General features: G+C 40.8%; 1 protein-coding gene across 3 annotated transcripts in view; it reads right to left on the bottom strand.

Moving 5' to 3' along the window:
- nipbla (NIPBL cohesin loading factor a) overlaps window positions 1-19,686 on the bottom strand; it is a 52,853-nt gene that overhangs the window by 19,774 nt on the left and 13,393 nt on the right. For all 3 annotated transcript variants that reach the window (XM_073860452.1, XM_073860455.1, XM_073860454.1), the window contains exons 10-32: window positions 16,485-16,649; window positions 15,823-15,993; window positions 15,465-15,536; window positions 15,273-15,362; window positions 15,091-15,191; window positions 11,368-11,454; window positions 10,989-11,220; window positions 9,644-9,795; window positions 9,490-9,570; window positions 8,961-9,061; window positions 8,752-8,881; window positions 6,056-6,138; window positions 5,827-5,959; window positions 5,589-5,732; window positions 5,410-5,496; window positions 5,015-5,229; window positions 4,824-4,926; window positions 4,421-4,519; window positions 3,034-3,180; window positions 2,805-2,939; window positions 2,629-2,727; window positions 1,748-1,801; window positions 1,546-1,654 (exon numbers count right to left, since the gene is read on the bottom strand). In XM_073860452.1, coding sequence (XP_073716553.1) covers window positions 1,546-1,654; window positions 1,748-1,801; window positions 2,629-2,727; window positions 2,805-2,939; window positions 3,034-3,180; window positions 4,421-4,519; window positions 4,824-4,926; window positions 5,015-5,229; window positions 5,410-5,496; window positions 5,589-5,732; window positions 5,827-5,959; window positions 6,056-6,138; window positions 8,752-8,881; window positions 8,961-9,061; window positions 9,490-9,570; window positions 9,644-9,795; window positions 10,989-11,220; window positions 11,368-11,454; window positions 15,091-15,191; window positions 15,273-15,362; window positions 15,465-15,536; window positions 15,823-15,993; window positions 16,485-16,649 — 2,790 coding nt within the window. The remainder of the gene's footprint in view (window positions 1-1,545; window positions 1,655-1,747; window positions 1,802-2,628; window positions 2,728-2,804; window positions 2,940-3,033; window positions 3,181-4,420; window positions 4,520-4,823; window positions 4,927-5,014; window positions 5,230-5,409; window positions 5,497-5,588; window positions 5,733-5,826; window positions 5,960-6,055; window positions 6,139-8,751; window positions 8,882-8,960; window positions 9,062-9,489; window positions 9,571-9,643; window positions 9,796-10,988; window positions 11,221-11,367; window positions 11,455-15,090; window positions 15,192-15,272; window positions 15,363-15,464; window positions 15,537-15,822; window positions 15,994-16,484; window positions 16,650-19,686) is intronic.

The raw sequence follows: 19,686 nt of genomic DNA, 5'->3' as shown, positions 1-19,686 counted from the left end.
AATAACTCCTTATTAATATAAAAACATGTCCCGATCTTTATTGTTCCAGCCCTAGTGCTAATCATAAACTAATGAAGAGTCATCATTAACTACAAAATGACTCACATGAAATCATTGTTTATTAATACATTAACTAAAAAACATGTCATGTTGTACTTAATGATGACTCTTCATTTGTTTATGATTAGTACATGCATTTACTCAGCATTAGTTCAGACTGAAGTAAAAATAAGTTCATTGTGATTCATGAACCCTTATTATAAAATGTAACCATATTATTACTGTTAATATTATTACTATCAGTAGTAACGTTACTGCATTCTCATTTAGCATCAACTTTAACATTTAACTTTTCTTAAGTCTCGGGTAAATACAAATTTAGTTAGTATGATCTTCTAATATTTTATAAACGGCGTTTACGCTGCTGTTACTTTAAATAAACGCATGTCAGGAATACCTAACGAGACGAGCTTTTATAATATCTGCGCACATAGCAAAAAAATAAGCTATGGGAACTCCGCGCTGCCAGCTGGCTTTCAGTGCACGCGGTGTAACACAGTAACTTATTAGTTCATAACTTCTTAATATAAAAAGTTAAACATGTCCCGCTCTTTATTTACTGTTTCAACATACTGCCCAGACGCGATGCAAAGTCGTGTCTGTCAGCAACTGTCAGGCGTCTCGCAGCTCGTATTAAACTAAGATGTAAACACAGCTGTATTAAGCACCATATATGCCTGCATTGATTCTATTGTTGTATAAAAACTTACTGTAAAAATTCAAATACTTACGCTGCCGTCGCGTCATTTTGAGGTCGGAGAGCTCCAGGTTGTTTTCTTTTAAGATGATCATGCACAGATGTTGCGCTGCTGTGGTATGCCATTTCAGTTTTACACAGTATGTGTTTTATTTGGTCTCTGCTTAAAGTATTCCCACACACTTTTGATCACGTTCTGGCTGTTTGGTATAACACTTGTATTATCCGGTCGGAGCTGAAGCCGCCTTCATTTGAAAACGTAAACAATGCGACGCATCGACGCATTTCCGGCAAATCGACGTAATTACGTAATCGACGTAATCGACTACGTCGACGCGTCGTTCCAGCCCTAGATATTATCCTACACTACACAGGCAATATGGATTTTTTCTCCCAGTAAACTTTTTGCATAAAATAGATTTAAGCACTTTCAATGATCTGTATCTATGCATGTATATTTTCAAAAACTTCACAAACTTTCAAAGATTTCAAGGACCTGTGAGAACCCTGTCAACTACAAATGCCTTGTCCGTTTGTCGAAACGCACCCGCGATCAGCGGAGGCCCGTGTTGTGGACCAAAGCGCGAGTATAAACAAACCTTAACAGCTGACAAATGAAGCAAGGGGTGTGTCTATTTTGGTTACTTGTGTGCTTTTCTTTGGCCGTTAATTATAAATATCAATGTTTCTCCAAAATCGCTTAGTCCACCTTGACCAGATTTACTGAAACAGGGGACGTTGTAAATAAACTTTAGTACTGTGCTATGTGTGCGATTTTGTCCACGTACCTGAAAGCGCTTCCTCATATTTGAGGATGTGCTCCACAAGATTGTCTACTAGCTGCACACAAGCCTTCCTGGCCGGTTTATAGGCCGAGTCCTCTTCCGTCTTCAACAGCTACGAAAACAACACAGGTCATTGAAACGGTACAGGCCTCCAGACCGATGCAAATACATACTATCCATAAGCAAAAATAACAAAAACACTCACGTTCTGCAAGAGCTGCTCAAACCAATCATAACCAGTGTCCCTACAGGCAGCGACCTGCAGCAGAAAACACAACATCAACTTATACGACAACCCATTACAATGTGAGGCTGTTTAGATAATATAGCTTTAGATGAGGAGTACTGATGGCTATTATTCAATGTCATTATAAAGCCATGGTATCATTTAATATAATGTGTTCAGCAGAAGAAAAGAAGCCACCTAAGTGCGAGTAAAGTGTGGGCTAAATTTCAATTTAGGGTGAATATTTCCTTTAATTCAGTACATTGATGCTAAGGCTGAAGTTTTCGTTTGGGAGCACAATTTAAACCTTAAACAAAAGCACAAGACACAACGGTTCTAGGTTGTTTGGTATTTAAATTACTTTGCAGAAGTGAACATGAGACAAGGAACTTTGAGACTAAAGCTATAAGTATAGATCCGTTTTCACACATACGCAAGGGTCCACATACATGAAGCAAATAACGTCATCAGAATAGTATGCACACTGCTAGATTTTTTTGTAACCATGCATACTTGGTACACGTAGGTTGCGCATGCGTGTACATGGAAAAGTAGTGTGTAGCCCAGGAGATGCATTTTGAACGTCTATGTATACGTACGAGTAAAATAAGCTATGCTTTGTAAAGCTATGCATTTGACTATGCACGTACGTTCGTGTACATGAGAAAAAAACTATACGCCGGGTTAATGCACATGCATTTCAGATTGGCTGTGCATTTTCTATAAAATTATTTCCTGTACACAAATGTCCTGTGACATTTTGGTTTGGTTTTTGGTTTTAATGTGTTACCAACTAGAAAAAAAATGTGCTTGATGGTGACAGATAGCATTCAGCAAATATTTTAACATATTGGACTGACCACATCGGTGATGTTGAGAATTTTTCGGTTCATGGTCTCCTTGTCATGGCTGGCTGTAGGTGTGAACCACAGTTTCTGGAATGTTTCATTCACCAATTTCTGCAACGAGGAGAAGTTTTTTAAGACAGAGTAATACATCCTTTAAACGGCAAACAAAACAGGAAATGCAGTCGTACCTTAATGCCTTCTTCATCATTGACCCTGCGAATCATCTTCACGCACATCTCTGTGATCTTACTGAAGTTGGGCTGCTCTAAACAAATGTCTCGGAGAATCTTGATGACCCTTTTCCTTACACTGATACCGGTATCCTGGAGAAAAAACACACACGATCGCTTTAATAACGCTTCATTGATGAAAGGAGGAAAAACCAAGGAGCTCAGAGGAAGCATGGTGGACACGTACCAGTATCCTCTCGATGAGCATGTCGTAGTACTGCTCAGTCAGCTGAGGTCGACTCAACACGAACCGTCCCAACAGCTCGACTGCTGCCTCTCTCACGCTGGTGGAGTTATCCATCAGACGCCCATGAACACCTCGCTGCATGTCCGACTACAGAATACAAAAAAACGCCAATGAAGTGAGCTTGCAGCAGCACTTTTTGTACCAGAGACTATAGGGTACGTTTATATGAAATCAGCTTGCATACATATTATTACTATTGGGCATATATTAAGGAAAGTCCACTTTTACAAGTTGTTTGGAGACGTGTGTAAAAAGCTACCCTCTCCTTTTTAATGCCCCGTTAAACCAAAGCAGTCTCATTAGACATGCCGTTTTGTTTCTCTTGTTAATGTGATGTCACACAAACAAAGCCCTGCCTGACTGGTTAATTTTACCCCAAATGTGTTTGAAAGCACATTGTAGCACGCTAAAATACTATTGTCTTGGACTGTATTCACAGAATCCAGATCTATTTTTGGCACTCACTGTCTGTTGGTAAGGGCACCCACCCAAATAGGGGCATTTAGGCACACCTGACATCCCATTCAGACGCGATCTCATTCATTTCAATGGAGGCTCAGTGAAAGTTGGCGACCATCCAGTGACGCGAAAATGTTAAAGGTAACATAGAATGATTGAACGGAGTATTTATCCTTGTTCTGTGATGTGACATGTAGACAAAAAAAAATTTGTTTGGGTCTGTAATGCCTTAGAAGCTTCCTAAAAACCTCTCTCAGAAAGCTCTATTAGGGTGGGGGATTTTAAACAAGTGGTTTTGCACCTATTTGGCTCCCCCTACTGGCTTAACTTGCAATCTCATTACTGATTGGCTGACTTTGCTGCCACTCAAAAAATGTAGCCAATTATTTTAAAGTGGAGGGGCAGTTAGATGCCTGTGATGTCATAAGCATCAATTTTTTCAGATTGGGCTGTTTTCTGGCTGACATTTCTAAAAGAGGAATTTCTATGAGACTGAGATGTTTAGCATGTTTAGCACTTTTTGTATGTTTGTGAATGTTGGTAGACTACCATTATTCAACAAAGACAAGGTAAAAATGGTTTTTCATTCTCTGTCCCCTTTAAGAAAAGTTTAACTTTATGCAAATGAGGAGCGATTTTCAGGAGCGACTCCCAATGGGAACGAAGCAGTGAAGTTCACGTCATCCGTGTCTCGCCAGTTACTGGAGTGGACGGTACTCATTTATGACAACCAGATTTAGAAACGCCTCATTGAAAGAGACGGGCGACACACAGCAAGAAAGTCGCTGGAGGTCTGAATGGGGCGTGAGGCTTATATTATATCTGTACAAATGGGCATAATATGTGCCCTTTAACTTGAGTTTCTTACCCTTGCTAGTATACTAGGGTCCACAGCCACCACCTCAGACAGACACTTCATGGCTTTGGTCCTGACTGCTATAGCGCTCTCACCTAAAACTCGCAGAATCTAGAAAAAGACATAAGAAAATAAAAATCGTCTCTTTATGCGTAACCATAAATATATGCATGGACACATTAGTCCACACACACACATAAGGCAGACTGATTCATCTGATTCACTAGCAAAACTTTCGATATGACTTCTTTAAATCATCAATTAATCAACTGTAAATTTTATTACATTTCATTTACATCTCTGTTCTCATTCAAGTTATATGTACTGAGAAAATTGTTGCATTTATAGTTATCAAAAAAGGGGTTGCTCATCTAACAGTTTCACAAAATCATCCAATAATATAGTATTTTCTCACCTGCGTCAGATAGATGTCAAAACTCTGAGAGAACGGTCGGGTGGAGGCCAAATAGCGTACGATAAGGCAGGCGTCCTCATAGTCCACAGTGTCTGAATTCATCCTGTCCAGAGAAGTTTTGCATTAATACCACGACATATCCACTTTAATACAGCCTTCAAAGGGACATAAAAAAAACTGTATAAAAATACCTGAGAGTAGTAAATTGATTGGGAGTGGATTTAATGACCGTATGCAGGAATTTCTTGCGAGTTTCAGCGCGCTGCATGATGTCTCCGGTGGCCTGCAGTTCTTTTGCATGCTGCGTCCCATCATCATCATCCTTTTGACTCTGATTACGCATGGCCTTCTCAGCCTCCGTAGTGCAGTCTCTGAACCACTGAGCGATGTAAAACTTGCGTGCAAACTACAAGATAGAAAAAAGGAGAGATCAGAAGAGCTTGTATGCATGGACCAAAAAAACACAGATCTCTTGGCCAGGTAAAATACACAGTTAAACAAGTCGCACGCAGGTACGGTTCGGGACGGTTAAGTAAAATATGAGCACGGCCTAGGATAACATTAAAGGTACTTTAGCTGAACTCACCATGAGTGCAGGGTCTGTCTCTGCGTTCTCGTCCATGTAACCTAGCAGTGCTTTCTGTAACCGTTGGGTTTCATCTCCTTCTGAGCTCTATACACATCAGCAAACACAGATTGTTCATTAGACGCAGTCCACTAGTGGCATTGTCTGCATGCTTGTGTGTTAACTGCAGGTGTGTTTACCTCACTGATGATGCGGTCGATGGCTTTCTGATCCATTCTGCTGGTGACTGAATCTTTCCTCAGTCGAGAGGCGACGGTGCCCAAATAGTCGAGCGATGCCACACGCAGGGCCATTTCTGTCTGCTTGTTACTGAACTGGTGCACCTACGAAGAGAGCACAAATTTCAGGAAACGCTTAAGTTTTGGTATTTTTTAAATATGATGAGTGTACGCCTGATGGCACGTGTAATGTCATTACCAGTAATCTGCCCAGCAGGCTCAGCAAAAGTTCTGAGGCGGGCCATTCGGGTTTGTTAACCGTAGACAACAGATCCTGCACAAAGTTTTCAAACAGCGGCCTATAATCTTCCTCACCCTGTTTACTCCCACACCTGAGACAATAAACAGACAGAAATCACACGGTGAGTACTGCAAGTGGACCACAAACCATCATGAAATAAAAATGAATAAAGGGAAAATTATCTGACTTTTTGAGGAAGACAGAGAGAAAGTTCTGTGCCGTCCGTCTGGCAGTCTCGTACGAGTTGGTAATAAACACATCATCGTCAACCTGACAAATAAATCAGATTATACGGTTACGTTCAAGAATGCTGTGGTTACAGGAGTACTAAAAATAGACACGTTTACAGATCATTTTTTAGTGTTCACAGAGAGATTTCCAAGTATTTGCTACTATTACTACTACATGGAGTTTTCAAGGACTTTCCAGGTCCAAGTTACATACGTAACCAGAGACGTTTTCATGTGTCAAACACAACTATGCAAAAAAGCATTTTGGTATGAATCAACATTCGCATCCAGAAGATATAAGCATTTAAAGCAAACAGTTTAGCACGTGTGATTTAAAAGTCTAGAATTTTTATGATATTATCCTACACTACACAGGGATTATATGGATTTTTTTTCCAGAAAACTTCTTGCATAAAATACATTCAAGCCCTTTCAATGACCTGTATCTATGTATGTATATTTTCAAAAACTTCACAGGGCCTTGAAATTTTCCCCCCATATTCACAAACTTTCAATGATTTCAAGGACCCGTGGGAACCCTGTTACTACTACTACTACTAAGTATTAAAGGACACATATTATGCCAATTTTTACAAGATTCATGTATGCCTAGAATGTGTCTGCAGTTTCAGCTCAAAATACAACACAGATTATTTATTTTAACATGTCCAAAATGCCCCTATTTGGGTGGGAGCAAAAAAAGTGATGTTTTCATGTGTGTACCTTTAAATGCAAATGAACTACAGCTCCTCATTCCCTCACATTAAATTGGTTAATAGATCTGATTCCTGTTCACAGTCTGAGACAATGAGCACTACAATGTACTAACAAAAACATTAAGAAAAGCTTTTGGGTAAAATTAATCACTCAGTCAGTGGCTGTGTGCGGGGCTTTGCTTTTGTGATGTCACATTAACAAGATAATCAAAAGTGCATGTCTAACCCCGGATTTACACCGCACGAGTCTGCGGCGCGTTACGGCTCCGAGGTGGCTTTGTTTCGTCTTCTACGCGGTGCCAACTCACACAAGAAGCGGATCAGAAGAGCAGCAGTAGAACGTCACGTGATTTTCCTGTCAGACGTTTTTCTTGATTTTCTTAGTTATAACATGGATAAGTTGGCTAAATGTTAATGTTTTGTTAGAATTCATTCTGTATATTGTTTAGTTTTTTGCATTGTCCCATTTTGTTGTTCTGTAGTAAAAAAGTGAATAAACATAAAAATTCAGTTAGGATGGACAAATATAAAAGTATTTAGCTATGCATATTCTTCTAAAACACATCCTCAATTATGTTTATTTCACATACAGTGTCTGTGAGCAAGATGATGTGAAATACGGGAGTCTGCACAAGGTATTTATTTTGAAATTGACAGGATTTTTGACTTTTATTTTATATTTACCGTGCGGCTTCAACGCGGCACACGTCAAAAATAGACTAGGCACCCATCTTTAGCGAAGCGGCGCGTAGAGCAGCTTCTGGGACGCTCTTGAAACGTGCCGCGGCGCATCTGATGTAAACACAAGCATTGACTAGAATGACCGCGATCGGTTCCGGTTGCCTCTTCGGAGCCGCAACGCGCCGCAGACTCGTGCGGTGCAAAGCCGGGGTAATGAGACTGCTTTGGTTTACTAGGGATTAAGGGCGCACTCACATTATCCAAACCAAACCAAACCATGCCCCAGCGCGATTGTCACCCCTCCCTACTCCCCCAGGTGCACGCACTCACACTGTACTTTTTATCGATCCGAGTCCGGGCGCGTTTTCGTCATTAAGATGCGATTGTTTTGAAAAAAGCAGGAAGTAAAGCTCCCTCTTAACTCTGGAACCCACCGTAATGATAAGTCTGTGTTTTTTATTCGGAGTCGTTTGGTGTGTGATCACAGACAGCCCTCTCACATGTCATCATATTGCTTAGTTGAGCTGTCACGTGCGCAGCTCGGACATTCACATAACCCCGCTGCGCGCATCAAAAGGTTTTTACGGCAGCAGATGAAGGTGAGTGGTCGCGCAACTGACGTTTTCACCTTTTGAATCGCGCTCAGGCGCGATTGCGCTCACACCACAGCCTTCCGCGCCTGAGCCCAAGTGAACCGCGCTCAGGCCCACCTCTGCAACCCGGCCGCGGCGCGATTAACCAATCCGCGCCCGGGCACCGAACAAAGCGATCACACTAGTCCAACAAACCAGGCGTTGGGGGTCAAACGCGCCTGGGCGCGGGTGGGGTTGGATAGTGTGAGTGCGCCCTAAATGGACTGCATTTATATAGCGCTTGTAACAGACCTATGGCCATCCAAAGCGTTTTACAATTTTTGCCTCTCATTCACCCATTCACTCACTCATTCATACACAGACGGTGGTGTCTGCCATGCAAGGTGCCATCCAGCTCGTCGGGAGCAGCTGGGGTTATGTGTCTTGCTCATGGACACCTCGACACTTGGTCAGGTGGAACCGGGGATTGAACCACCAACCTTCCGGTTTGTAGACAACCTACATGAACCACTGAGCCACTGCCGCCCCATGCCGTGATTAAAAACGGACAAGGTGGATTTTTTGATTGTAGAGTGATTTTTGGATTTTGCATAATGTGTGCTCTTTAAACACAACTGTCTTATTATTGTATGATGGATATCAGCTAATAATGTGAAAAAGTACCTTCTTGTGATCATCTTCAGAGCAGTCTTTCTCCGAGGGCAGATTGACCACACACTGAATTAACTGCAGTACCAGAGCACTGACCATCTGAATAAACACCGGCTCTCCCTCTGCATCACTGCTGTTCAACCTGCGCACACAGACAGATCACGTCCACATGTAGGAAAAGCTCACGTTTACTACAGGTCAGTTTAGGCTGTCATTTGTACCTGAAGTTCCTAAGGCTGCGTTTGCTGGTAGGCAGTCTGGCCAATGAAGTAAAAATCTCTTCGAGAATCAACTGCCTGTGTTTCTCGTACCGAGAGAAGACCTGAAACGCAGAAGATAAACAGAAGAGAAGATTAGTCAAATGAGCAATTGTGGTCTTAAGGCTGATTTATACTTCAGTGCAGGACCTATGCCGTAGGCTGTGCGTAGCCTGACGCGTACCTCTCCAAAAACAATGCATCAATTCTACGCAAACTACAAATGTATGTAAAGTTTGGTTTTAGTGCTGAGGCAGAGTAAATTATGATGGGTTTCATGTTGTATTTTTGTGACAGTCCGAGAGACTGTCTTTACATCATATATTATCCAGTGGCACTAAAGGTATTTGGTAAAATCATGCAAAAGATGTGGATGCCATTGTGTGGCAAAACAATAACTTTGGAACCAAATTTGCCTGGATGCTTTTGAGAGCTTTTGGAATATGCCTGAAAACATTAAATCCATGGTTTTTACTTTAAATGTAAAACGTACCGCTGTCACCAGCTTTATGGCACAGAGCTGCAACTCGCTGACATTCTCCACAAAGAACGGAGTGATGCCCATCGAAGAGATCTGCAAAAACAACACACCGTAAGATTGAGAGGAGGAGAATGAATTGGGGGAAAAAAAAGAGATCAACTCGTACCTGCAGTATGGTGGTGTCAGTAAGCAGCTGAATCTCCAGCAGCTCAGAGATGTTGCTGACAACGTCACACACTTTGTTATAAAGCATGACGATGACTCGCTGCTTTGCGGTGGAGCACTTGGCTCGCTTTGCTTTAGAACTGAGCAAGGAACCTGAGACACAACAACATGGCAGCTTCAGTATAATTTTATATTGTCAAGTGACAGCAGCAGGGTTTGAGTATATTAAAGGAATAGTCTACTCATTTTCAATATTAAAATATGTTATTACCTTAACTAAGAATTGTTGATACATCCCTCTATCATCTGTGTGCGTGCACGTAAGCGCTGGAGCGCGCTGCGACGCTTCGATAGCATTTAGCTTAGCCCCATTCATTCATTCATACCATTTAGAGATAAAGTTAGAAGTGACCACACACACCAACGTTTTTCCCATTTAAGATGAGTAGTTATACGAGCAAATTTGGTGGTACAAAATAAAACGTAGCGCTTTTCTAAGCGGATTTAAAAGAGGAACTATATTTTATGGCGTAATAGCACTTTTGGGAGTACTTCGACTCGGCGCAGTAACACCCTCCCCCTCTCCCATTATGAGAGTGAGAAGGGGAGCGGACTTTTCAGGCGAGTCGAAGTACTCCCAAAAGTGCTATTACGCCATAAAATATAGTTCCTCTTTTAAATCCGCTTAGAAAAGCGCTACGTTTTATTTTGTACCACCAAACTTGCTCGTATAACTACTCGTCTTAAATAGGAAAAACGTTGATGTGTTTGGTCACTTCTAACTTTATCTCTAAATGGTACCATTGAATGAATGGGGCTAAGCTAAATGCTATCGAAGCGTTGCAGCGCGCTCCAGCGCTTACGTGCACGCACACAGATGATAGAGGGATGTATCAACAATTCTTAGTTAAGGTAATAACATTTTAATATTGAAAAATTAGTAGACTATTCCTTTAAGGACTGCGTGGAGAGTTTTATGCATTAGAAACACACTCAAATATACTCAAACTAATAGGCTTTATGCCTAGCTGCACTACTTCCTGAACTTCAGCCAGCTCCTTGTTTCCTGTCTGCCATTATTGGACAAACTGATTAATCCAGGTGTGCCTGACCTCAGTAGTCACAACAACAATAATCAGACACACCTGGATTAATCAGTTTGTCCAATAATGGCAGACAGGAAACAAGGAGCTGGCTGAAGTTCAGGAAGTAGTGCAGGTGAGCATAAAGCCTATTGTTCAGATGTCACCATCTTGATTAGATATCCAAGCTGTTCAATATTGGATTAAGTGTGAACAGTTTTTGTATGAAATAAGCACCAGACTTGACGTGCAGAAGCGTCTTACCTCCTTTAGGGTTGACCCTGTAAACCGGATCGTACTGCGGGTAAAGAGTGTTCTGAAGGTGGAATTTTGTGTACTGGAGGACCCTCTCGATCACATCCTCGATGTACACGGCTTTGGGCATGCGTATCGATGTCATGATGTTTAGCGCTGTGAGACAAGCGTCTGCCGATTTGGTCACACGCTCCATGATGAGATCCCTCCAGAGACGTTCCTCATCTTCACCATCATTATCCTGACGGAGAGCAGAGAGGAAAACAGTGCACCATGAGCCAATGAGATATTGGTATGACTTTATAGTATGCAAAACCAAATTTGTGCTCAACAAAAACTTCCTCTCAACAGCATCCTTTGAAATATAAAAGTTACTAATGCTGCTCACAAGGTTCATGAGTGTGGAAAGTGTTGCCCCATCCAGAATGTTCTTCTCCAGGATGTTTAACAGTTTCACCAGCTTATCAGAGGGAATCTGGCAATTATAAGAGAGATACAACATAAAAAACAAGTTCAACACACAATGTGTACATGCAGTTACATTTACAAAAACGTAATACTTCACTTAGATCATTGATAAAAAAAGCTTAAAAAACAAGTTTATAAGAGGTCACCGGGATGAAATTGAGATTTATTCATCATCTGATAGATCAGTGGTTCCCAACCTTTTTAGCCCTAAGTACCCCCACAGCCCTATCAGTAAGGCTCAAGTACCCCTTCGTCGAAACTAAACCAAAGTTGTGTTTTAAAGACAAATTATTAGTAATATTAATTAATTAATTTTAAACATTAAAGTAAAAATCACTGACTGATGAAGCATGTTTTTCCAGCAAACTACCATCATTGCGATCAGTGTTTACATTTTATCAGTTCATTTGCATTTTAAAAGACACACCCAAAAACGGCACATTTTTGCTCAGGCCTATAAAATGTCAATTTTGACATGCTATAATTAATTATCTGTAGGGTGTTTTGAGATAAAACTTCACATATGGACTCTGGGAATGCCAAAGACTTATTTTACAAAAAAAAAAAATTCATCATATGACCCCTTTAAGGGCCAGATTTACTAACAGCTTGCGCAAACCATCATTTTGGCGTTAATAACGACTGATCTTACTAAAGACACGCAGTAGATATTTAGCTCTGAAAATTTTTTATTTTTGCGACCTTATTGCATATTCATTTGAAGAAGTTTTCCTTTCAGAAGCAACATTAATGTGAGGAGAGTAAATTTTGCCAGAGTAACATTCTTTTTTTAAAAATATATATATAGTTTTGCCAAACCTATGCTATGTTTAATTTGCTGGAGAAAAGAGGAGGAGAAGTCACGAGGAGAAGTCAAATCAGGTTTTTCAAAACTTATTTTACCCTTCATCTTTTGTCCTTCGTCCTCCGGTTCTTAGTGTGCTTTTAGCTGGAATTTCGCACTCCGCAGTCCGCATTTTCATTGTGATGTCCTGCCGAGGTCTCTGTAATTGGTCATTATGTGCCTATGTCATTATTGTGCCTGTGTATTTTATTTGCGCTTTTGTAGTAAATCACGTGCAAATCGTTCTTGAGTTGGACATCGCTAATGCGTTTTGGTGGAGCATGCAGCGCATTTACTCACGACGGCAAATAATATTAATGATAAGATTAAAATTAAATTTAAAGTTGTCCTTTTTACAGTGCTTTCCTCACAAAAATCAATCTTATGTCAATGACTGGACAAACGAAAGACATTTTTATTAAAAGTAAATGAGATCAAAGCAAAATCTAAATCTTTTCGCGTACCCCCTGGAAACTCTTCACGTACCCCCTGGGGTACGCGTACCCCCGGTTGGGAATCACTGTGATAGATGAATAAATACGCTTTCCATTAATGTATTGTTTGTTAGGATAGGACAATATTTGGCCTGTGCAACTTATGACTGGTTTTGTGGTCCAGGGTCAAAATGAGGGCGACTTATTGACAGAAAATGCATTTTTTGGTGAAGGATTTCTTTAATACTTTCTTTAATTCATTCGGAGCTCGTTGAATCATTCGGAGCTCGTTGAATCATTCGGAGCTCGTTGAATCATTCGGAGCTCGTTGAATCATTCGAAGCTCGGTGAATCAATCGAAGCTGTCATGACTCTTCACGTAAAACATGAACACTACTACACAAGCTGATGTAGTATTGTTTCCTGCATGAAATTGTTTGGTGGTCCAACATCATGTTCGCACAATTAAAATAACGTGACCAGTAATGACTCGAAAATGAATTATCCTTTAAACGGATTTGTTTCAATAAACGATTGAAACAATTCTGTCACCAAGCAAATCATTTAGAGCTCGGTGAATCATTCGGAGCTCTTTATATCATTTGGAGCTCGGTGAATCATTCGGAGCTCGGTGAATCATTCGGAGCTCGGTGAATCATTCGGAGCTCGGTGAATCATTCGGAGCTCGGTGAATCATTCAGAGCTCGGTGAATCATTCGGAGCTTGGTGAATCATTCGGAGCTCGGTGAATCAATCAAAGCTGTCATGAATCTTCACGTAAAACATGAACACGACTACACAAGCTGATGAAGCATTGTTTCCTGCATGAAATTGTTTGGTGGTTCAACATCATGTTCGCTTAATTAAAACAACGTGACCAGTAATGACTCGAAAATGAATTATTCTTTAAACAGATTTGTTTCAATAAACGGTTGAAACAATTCTGTCACCAAGTAAATCATTCGGAGCTCGGCGAACCATTCGGAGCTCGGCGAACCATTCGGAGCTCGGCGAACCATTCGGAGCTCGGCGAACCATTCGGAGCTCAGTGAATTAATCAAAGCTGTCATGACTCTTCACGTAAAACATGAACACTACTACACAAGCTGATGTAGTATTGTTTCCTGCATGAAATTGTTTGGTGGTTCAACATCATGTTCCCACAATTAAAACAACGTGACCAGTAATGACTCGAAAATGAATTATTCTTTTAAACAGATTTGTTTCAATAAACGATTGAAACAATTCTGTCACCAAGCAAATCATTCGGAGCTCGGTGAATCATTCAGAGCTCTTTGTATCATTCGGAGCTTGGTGAATCATTCGGAGCTTGGTGAATCATTCGGAGCTGTCATGAGTCTTCACGTAAAACGTGAACACTACTACACAAGCTGATGTTGTATTGTTTCCTGCATGAAATTGTTTGGTGGTTCAACATCATGTTCGCACAATTATAACAACGTGACCAGTAAAGACTCGAAAATGAATTATTCTTTTAAACGGATTTGTTTCAATAAACGATTTAAACAATTCTGTCACCAAGCAAATCATTCGGAGCTCGGTGAATCATTCGGAGCTCGGTGAATCATTCGGCGCTCGGTGAATCATTCGGCGCTCGGTGAATCATTCGGCGCTCGGTGAATCATTCGGCGCTCGGTGAATCAATCGAAGCTGTCATGAGTCTTCACGTAAAACATGAAAACGACTACACAAGCTGATGTAGTATTGTTTCCTGCATGAAATTGTTTGGTGGTTCAACATCATGTTCGCACAATTATAACAACGTGACCAGTAATGACTCGAAAATGAATTATTCTTTAAACGGATTTGTTTCAAACAATTCTGTCACCAAGCAAATCATTCGGAGCTCTTTGTATCATTCGGAGCTCGGTGAATCATTCGGAGCTCGGTGAGCGAAACACATAACAGAGGACGTGAAATAGCTTTATCTGCATTTAATAAGACTTATTTGCATTATTAGCTCCTACGTCTTATAATAATGACTAATTATTGACAAATAGTTGACAAGTTACAAGTTGGCTAGTTAATTATTTGTAAAACAGTCATTTTGACTGGCAAGGTACACCACCTCCAATTCATTTTGAGCCAGGAAAAACCCTGGTAACATTCACAAACATTAACATTAATAATATTAACCAAAGTTACTTTGTGTAGTTAACTTATACATTTTATCAGTATGAATGTTCCCTGAAAATCAAACCCATCACCTTTGCAAAGCACACTAACAATTGAGCTTTAGTAGAACGCTATTAAAGGACTAGTCTAAATTAAAAAAAAACTTTAATAATAATTTTATTGGGTCTTTAACAATTATAAAAGTTGTATTAGATATAAAAGCATTTACCCTGCAGGTGATGCCCATGGCTTTAATCTTAGCAGATTCACTACCCAACTCATTCAGCTGTTGTTTCCCCAACAGCAGCTCCTGAGGGATTTCATCATCATCTGCAAGAACATGAAAGTGAAAATGAAGGCACAAAAACTATTAAGGATTTTATGCATAACCTATAAAACAAGCACACATACCCTGAACAGTAAAGTCTACATCCTCTAGGTTTTCCAAGATGTTGTCAATACTCAACAAGAACCTTTTAAACGTTGAAGAGTCCATCATTTCTGCCAAGAAACATAAAAATACAGTGAGATTTAGCAAGCATGCTTTCAACAAAGTGACAGAGGATATATATTTAGTACAAGGAGTGAAGGAAATTGGTTTACCTTCAGGCGTTAGCTTGGGTTCATATGCTTTGCGTTTCTTTTGCCTCTCTTTTGACTTTAAACGTCTTGCAACTGAAAGAGTAAAAAAATCTCACTTAACACATAATAAAGCATGTAAGAAAAGACCCGATAAATTCGAACAATATTACAAAACTGGCTACAATCCAAAAGAAACTCTAGCCTATGAAGACGTGTGTGTGGCTTATTAGATTACCACTGCCATTACAGTGTTTCTCATGCATTCATAGGGCCTCCCACAAAACTGTCTGCCACAAATAGATTTTTCACACAGAGCTTTTTTCACGGTTACACGGCAAATTAATTTATTAAAGTGAATAAGAAAATGTTCTCAGCTCACCGTCACTGAGGCTGGGAGGAGGAGAGTCCTGGTCAGATTCGTCGTATCGGCTTCCAGATCCTCGGCGCGCATCGAATTTGCTTTCTCTTCGATGCTCCCCAGAACTCCTCCTGTCTCGGTCCTCGAATTCCCACGTTCTGTCACGATCCTTTTTATGACGTTTGCGAGACGCTGAGTAAGAATAATAGATGCAGACTTGAAGTAAGGCTTACGTGTGCTTGGTTTGTATCTGACTGCTTTCCACCCAACATCAAATTAACATCAGAATAAATAGCCACAGGAATAATTTCTTAATTGAATTTAATCTTTCTGAATAATATTAACCCGAGGAAATGTGAACTTTCTTATGCATCTTAAAAAAACAAATATATGTTAAAATTAATCAGGTGTTTTTAAATTAAAGCAGCTAAAACATGCATTTTATTCTGGGACTAGGATAAGCCCTGTCTGGGAAACAGATAGTCTGAATGTTCCCTAGCAAGCGCTGGAATAATTTCAGAGTTAGTTTTTCATTTAAGAGGCTAAAAAAATCTACGTACATTTATCTGGTTAGCCTAAGACTGATTGTTATTTGAAAGTAGTATATTATAACAACCGATCTGGCATTTGTAGTTGTGCATGTTGTTCAGTGTAGTATTGGATAGTTGTAGTGCACTACTCACAGTACTGCTCGTCCTCAGAGCTGTCTTCTGCATACTTCGGCTTCTCGTTAACTGTACTGCGTTTGCGTTTGTTCATCTTGACTCTCTCACACAGAGGCATGGTTGACTCGATCTCTGCCAGCAGCTCAGGAGGAAGATCCCTCAGCACGGATGGGTCTATACCACCTGTGAAGAGACTACTGTTTAACCACAGGTTATAAACAATACTAAGGCTAAAGATGTACCGGATCACACCTGATACGGATCACGACCCACAACTGCATATGATTCGCAAATTAATACGCAAACCTAAATAGGGATGGTTTAACATTTGCACATGTTTCACAGACTTTCAAATGTTAACAATCAAGTGATTTTTACAATTTAACCGCAAAAAGGTGCTAAACCGCGTGTGCGGTTGAATGTGTCTGGTCCAACTCCAATCAGACGTAATCATCCTTATTTCCCTTCAAAGAACAAAACCCTTGATGTGTAAACTTTAGAGAGAGTTGCGCTACTGTGTCTCATACTGTAGTCCATGAAAATACATTTGGTGAATAGAGCACTGAAAAGCGACGTAGTTTATGCTGCATCTTATTCCTGAAGCAGCGTTAGGAATTCTGTCTGTGTGCGCGCATGGGTTTAAGTGCACTTAAAAGTGCATACACAGAGAGACGCATTTCAAAAACCAAGCGAACATAAAATCTTTCTGTTCTTGACAGGACACATAGATTAGAGGCAGGAACCAGGTCTGTTCTTATCTTAAAGAGACAGTAACCTTAATTAACCTACTTAAGTCTGTGTCATTAATGTTAACCAAACAACCCAAGACAAAGAAAAAATCACTTCTGTAGTAGTGTGTTGGGCGATATGCCCCATTTTGAAATTGTCCTATTGTCAGCCAGTGAGATCGCCAATAGTACACAATAGTATCGGGGGCGGGGCAATGGTTTACTCATTTATTTATTTGTTAATTTATTTGTCACTTGATTGGTGGACAAAAAAAGAAGCTAACTTACTCTAAGGGCAACACCGTGATGACAGCAACCTTCTTAAAACGAGTGCTTCATTAAAGTCCAGGCGCCCCTAAATTTTCTGCGTGTCAGGGAGTGGGAACAACACACTCACTAGTTTTAACCCTTAGCACGCCTAACAACCTCTCTAGCGCAGTGGAAATGTCAGAGTCGCACGTATTACAAGATCAGTGGCCGGTTGCATAAACATAGCCGTGACATTAAGACTGCGTCTGAAGAATGATTCTGACTAACTAGCAATTAATTAGGGCTAATCAGTCTTATTATTTGGATTTAAATTAGACCGATCTACCTTTTTTAGGTAACATTCTTAAAACAGTTATGATCAGTCTTGAAGAAAAAAATTCATGACTAACTTTTAAGACTAGTCTTTAAGTTTTATGCAATTGGGCACAGGTGCGAAGAAGAGTCTGAGTCATGCGCATTACAAGTTCCAGTGCTAGGAGTCCATGCTGTGCGCATTCAGGTCCAAGTAAGAGTTTAAGAAGCACGCATTTATACATTGTTCACACCGTCAGTCCATATTCCATTTTGGTGCATATCCGATTTGAAAGACTCACTGTCCATATTGTGTATCACAACTGTTCAGATCCAATCGCTGCGTTCTGTAGCATTCTGCCGTGTTCTGGATTATATGCACTGTTTCTATGGCAATGACACGCTGACACGACAATCTGCCTCAACGTTCCAAAGTTCGCGCTGGGGTTGCGTTTACTAGGGATGCACCAGTTGACCGGCCAGAGATCGGAACCGGCCGGTTTTTGTGCGATCGGCCGTTTTTGTATTTTTTTGGCCGATTTTACCGGAAGTGCACCCGCGTGCACAGACTACATTTTTATCATTCGCAAACATGTGTTTTGTGTAAAAGCATTTCGAAATCTGTGCGCAGGACATTAAGATTGCAAGCTGCAATGTCCGTAAAGGACAAGTTAATCGCGGAGAAACAACAGTACATTCGCAGGGCTCTCAAGTCTCACGCATTCACTGTGAGATACACGCATTTCAGTCAGTTTACACACTCACACCTTGTATTTATAAGAGACTGATAACTTTTCCTGCTATATACTAGTGATCGACCGATATATCGGCCGGCCGATACATCGGGCCGATTTTACTAGGTTTTAGGTGTATCGGCATCGGCCGATTCGCGGCTTGCGTTCGCCGATAGTTTTTCCCCGGCATTACAGACAGGCGCCCACAGGCAGCTCTGTGTTGCTGGAGGCTGCCTGCAGCACGTGCAGTCCCCCTCCCCCCACTAGCAGAGCGGAGCGCTCCAAGCCTGCGCTGGTAAGTTTTAAACTTCAAAGCATCTTTTAACTGTTTGACTGAAATATTGCCATATACTTTGAAAGTGTAAACACGTTGCTCTATATGTGCGTGCAACCATAGCTAAGAAAGTTTGGTGGTCATAATGGAAAACGCGAATGCTTATAAAACTGCTTGCCATTGTATTTAGGGAGCTTCAAATAGCTTTTAGGCTAACCGTATACATACGGCAGCTGTTACGAACACTGGTCATAGGATTAAATAATGCTGACGTTGTTCCGTGATTTCGTGGTATTTGTAGGAGTTTTATTCAGCGACCACCAGTCTGACATTTGGACGCGACGCGTGCTCATAATGCCGCAAGCAAACGCAGGTCATGTGATCAACCGAACAGCTGATCATAGCTGGACAGGGTGGGTTTTTAATTCTCATCTCCATAAATATATGTAGTAGTAAAAGGCTAAAAATCAATATCCATTGCTGATAGTTTCTCGTCATTGTGGAGAGCGCAGTTCATGGTTGCATACGTTTATGGTTGTTAACGCGGAGTTTCGCGGAATGTTCGTCAGCGAAAAAAAAAATAAGGAATTCGACCCAAAGCACTTAGTTCCGAGCAGTTCCCACATGACTTTTATGTGACCTGAGAAGTGTTAGTTTGTAAGTTTTGTCAACATTTCGTTCACTGGGAGCGCAAAGATACATGCACTCTCTGATCCATGTCTCTCTCACTGCACCTCTCCCACGTGCACGCGCTCTACTATCTGACCGAAGTCCGTACACAAATCCTCATGTATTTGTTCAGTTTTAAGCGAGCTGAGGCAAACTAACTATCCCTCGCATTTATTATAGGGCACTAGGGTGTGTGAGATACAGAAGTGGGGCAATCCGCATGTTATTCAGAATTCTTTTTAAGTTGTTTTTTG

Source organism: Misgurnus anguillicaudatus, chromosome 22 (assembly GCF_027580225.2).
Source record: "Misgurnus anguillicaudatus chromosome 22, ASM2758022v2, whole genome shotgun sequence".
NCBI lineage: Eukaryota > Metazoa > Chordata > Actinopteri > Cypriniformes > Cobitidae > Misgurnus > Misgurnus anguillicaudatus.
Note: the sequence above shows the minus strand (reverse complement) of the source record. Positions and strands in the feature narration are given on the sequence as shown.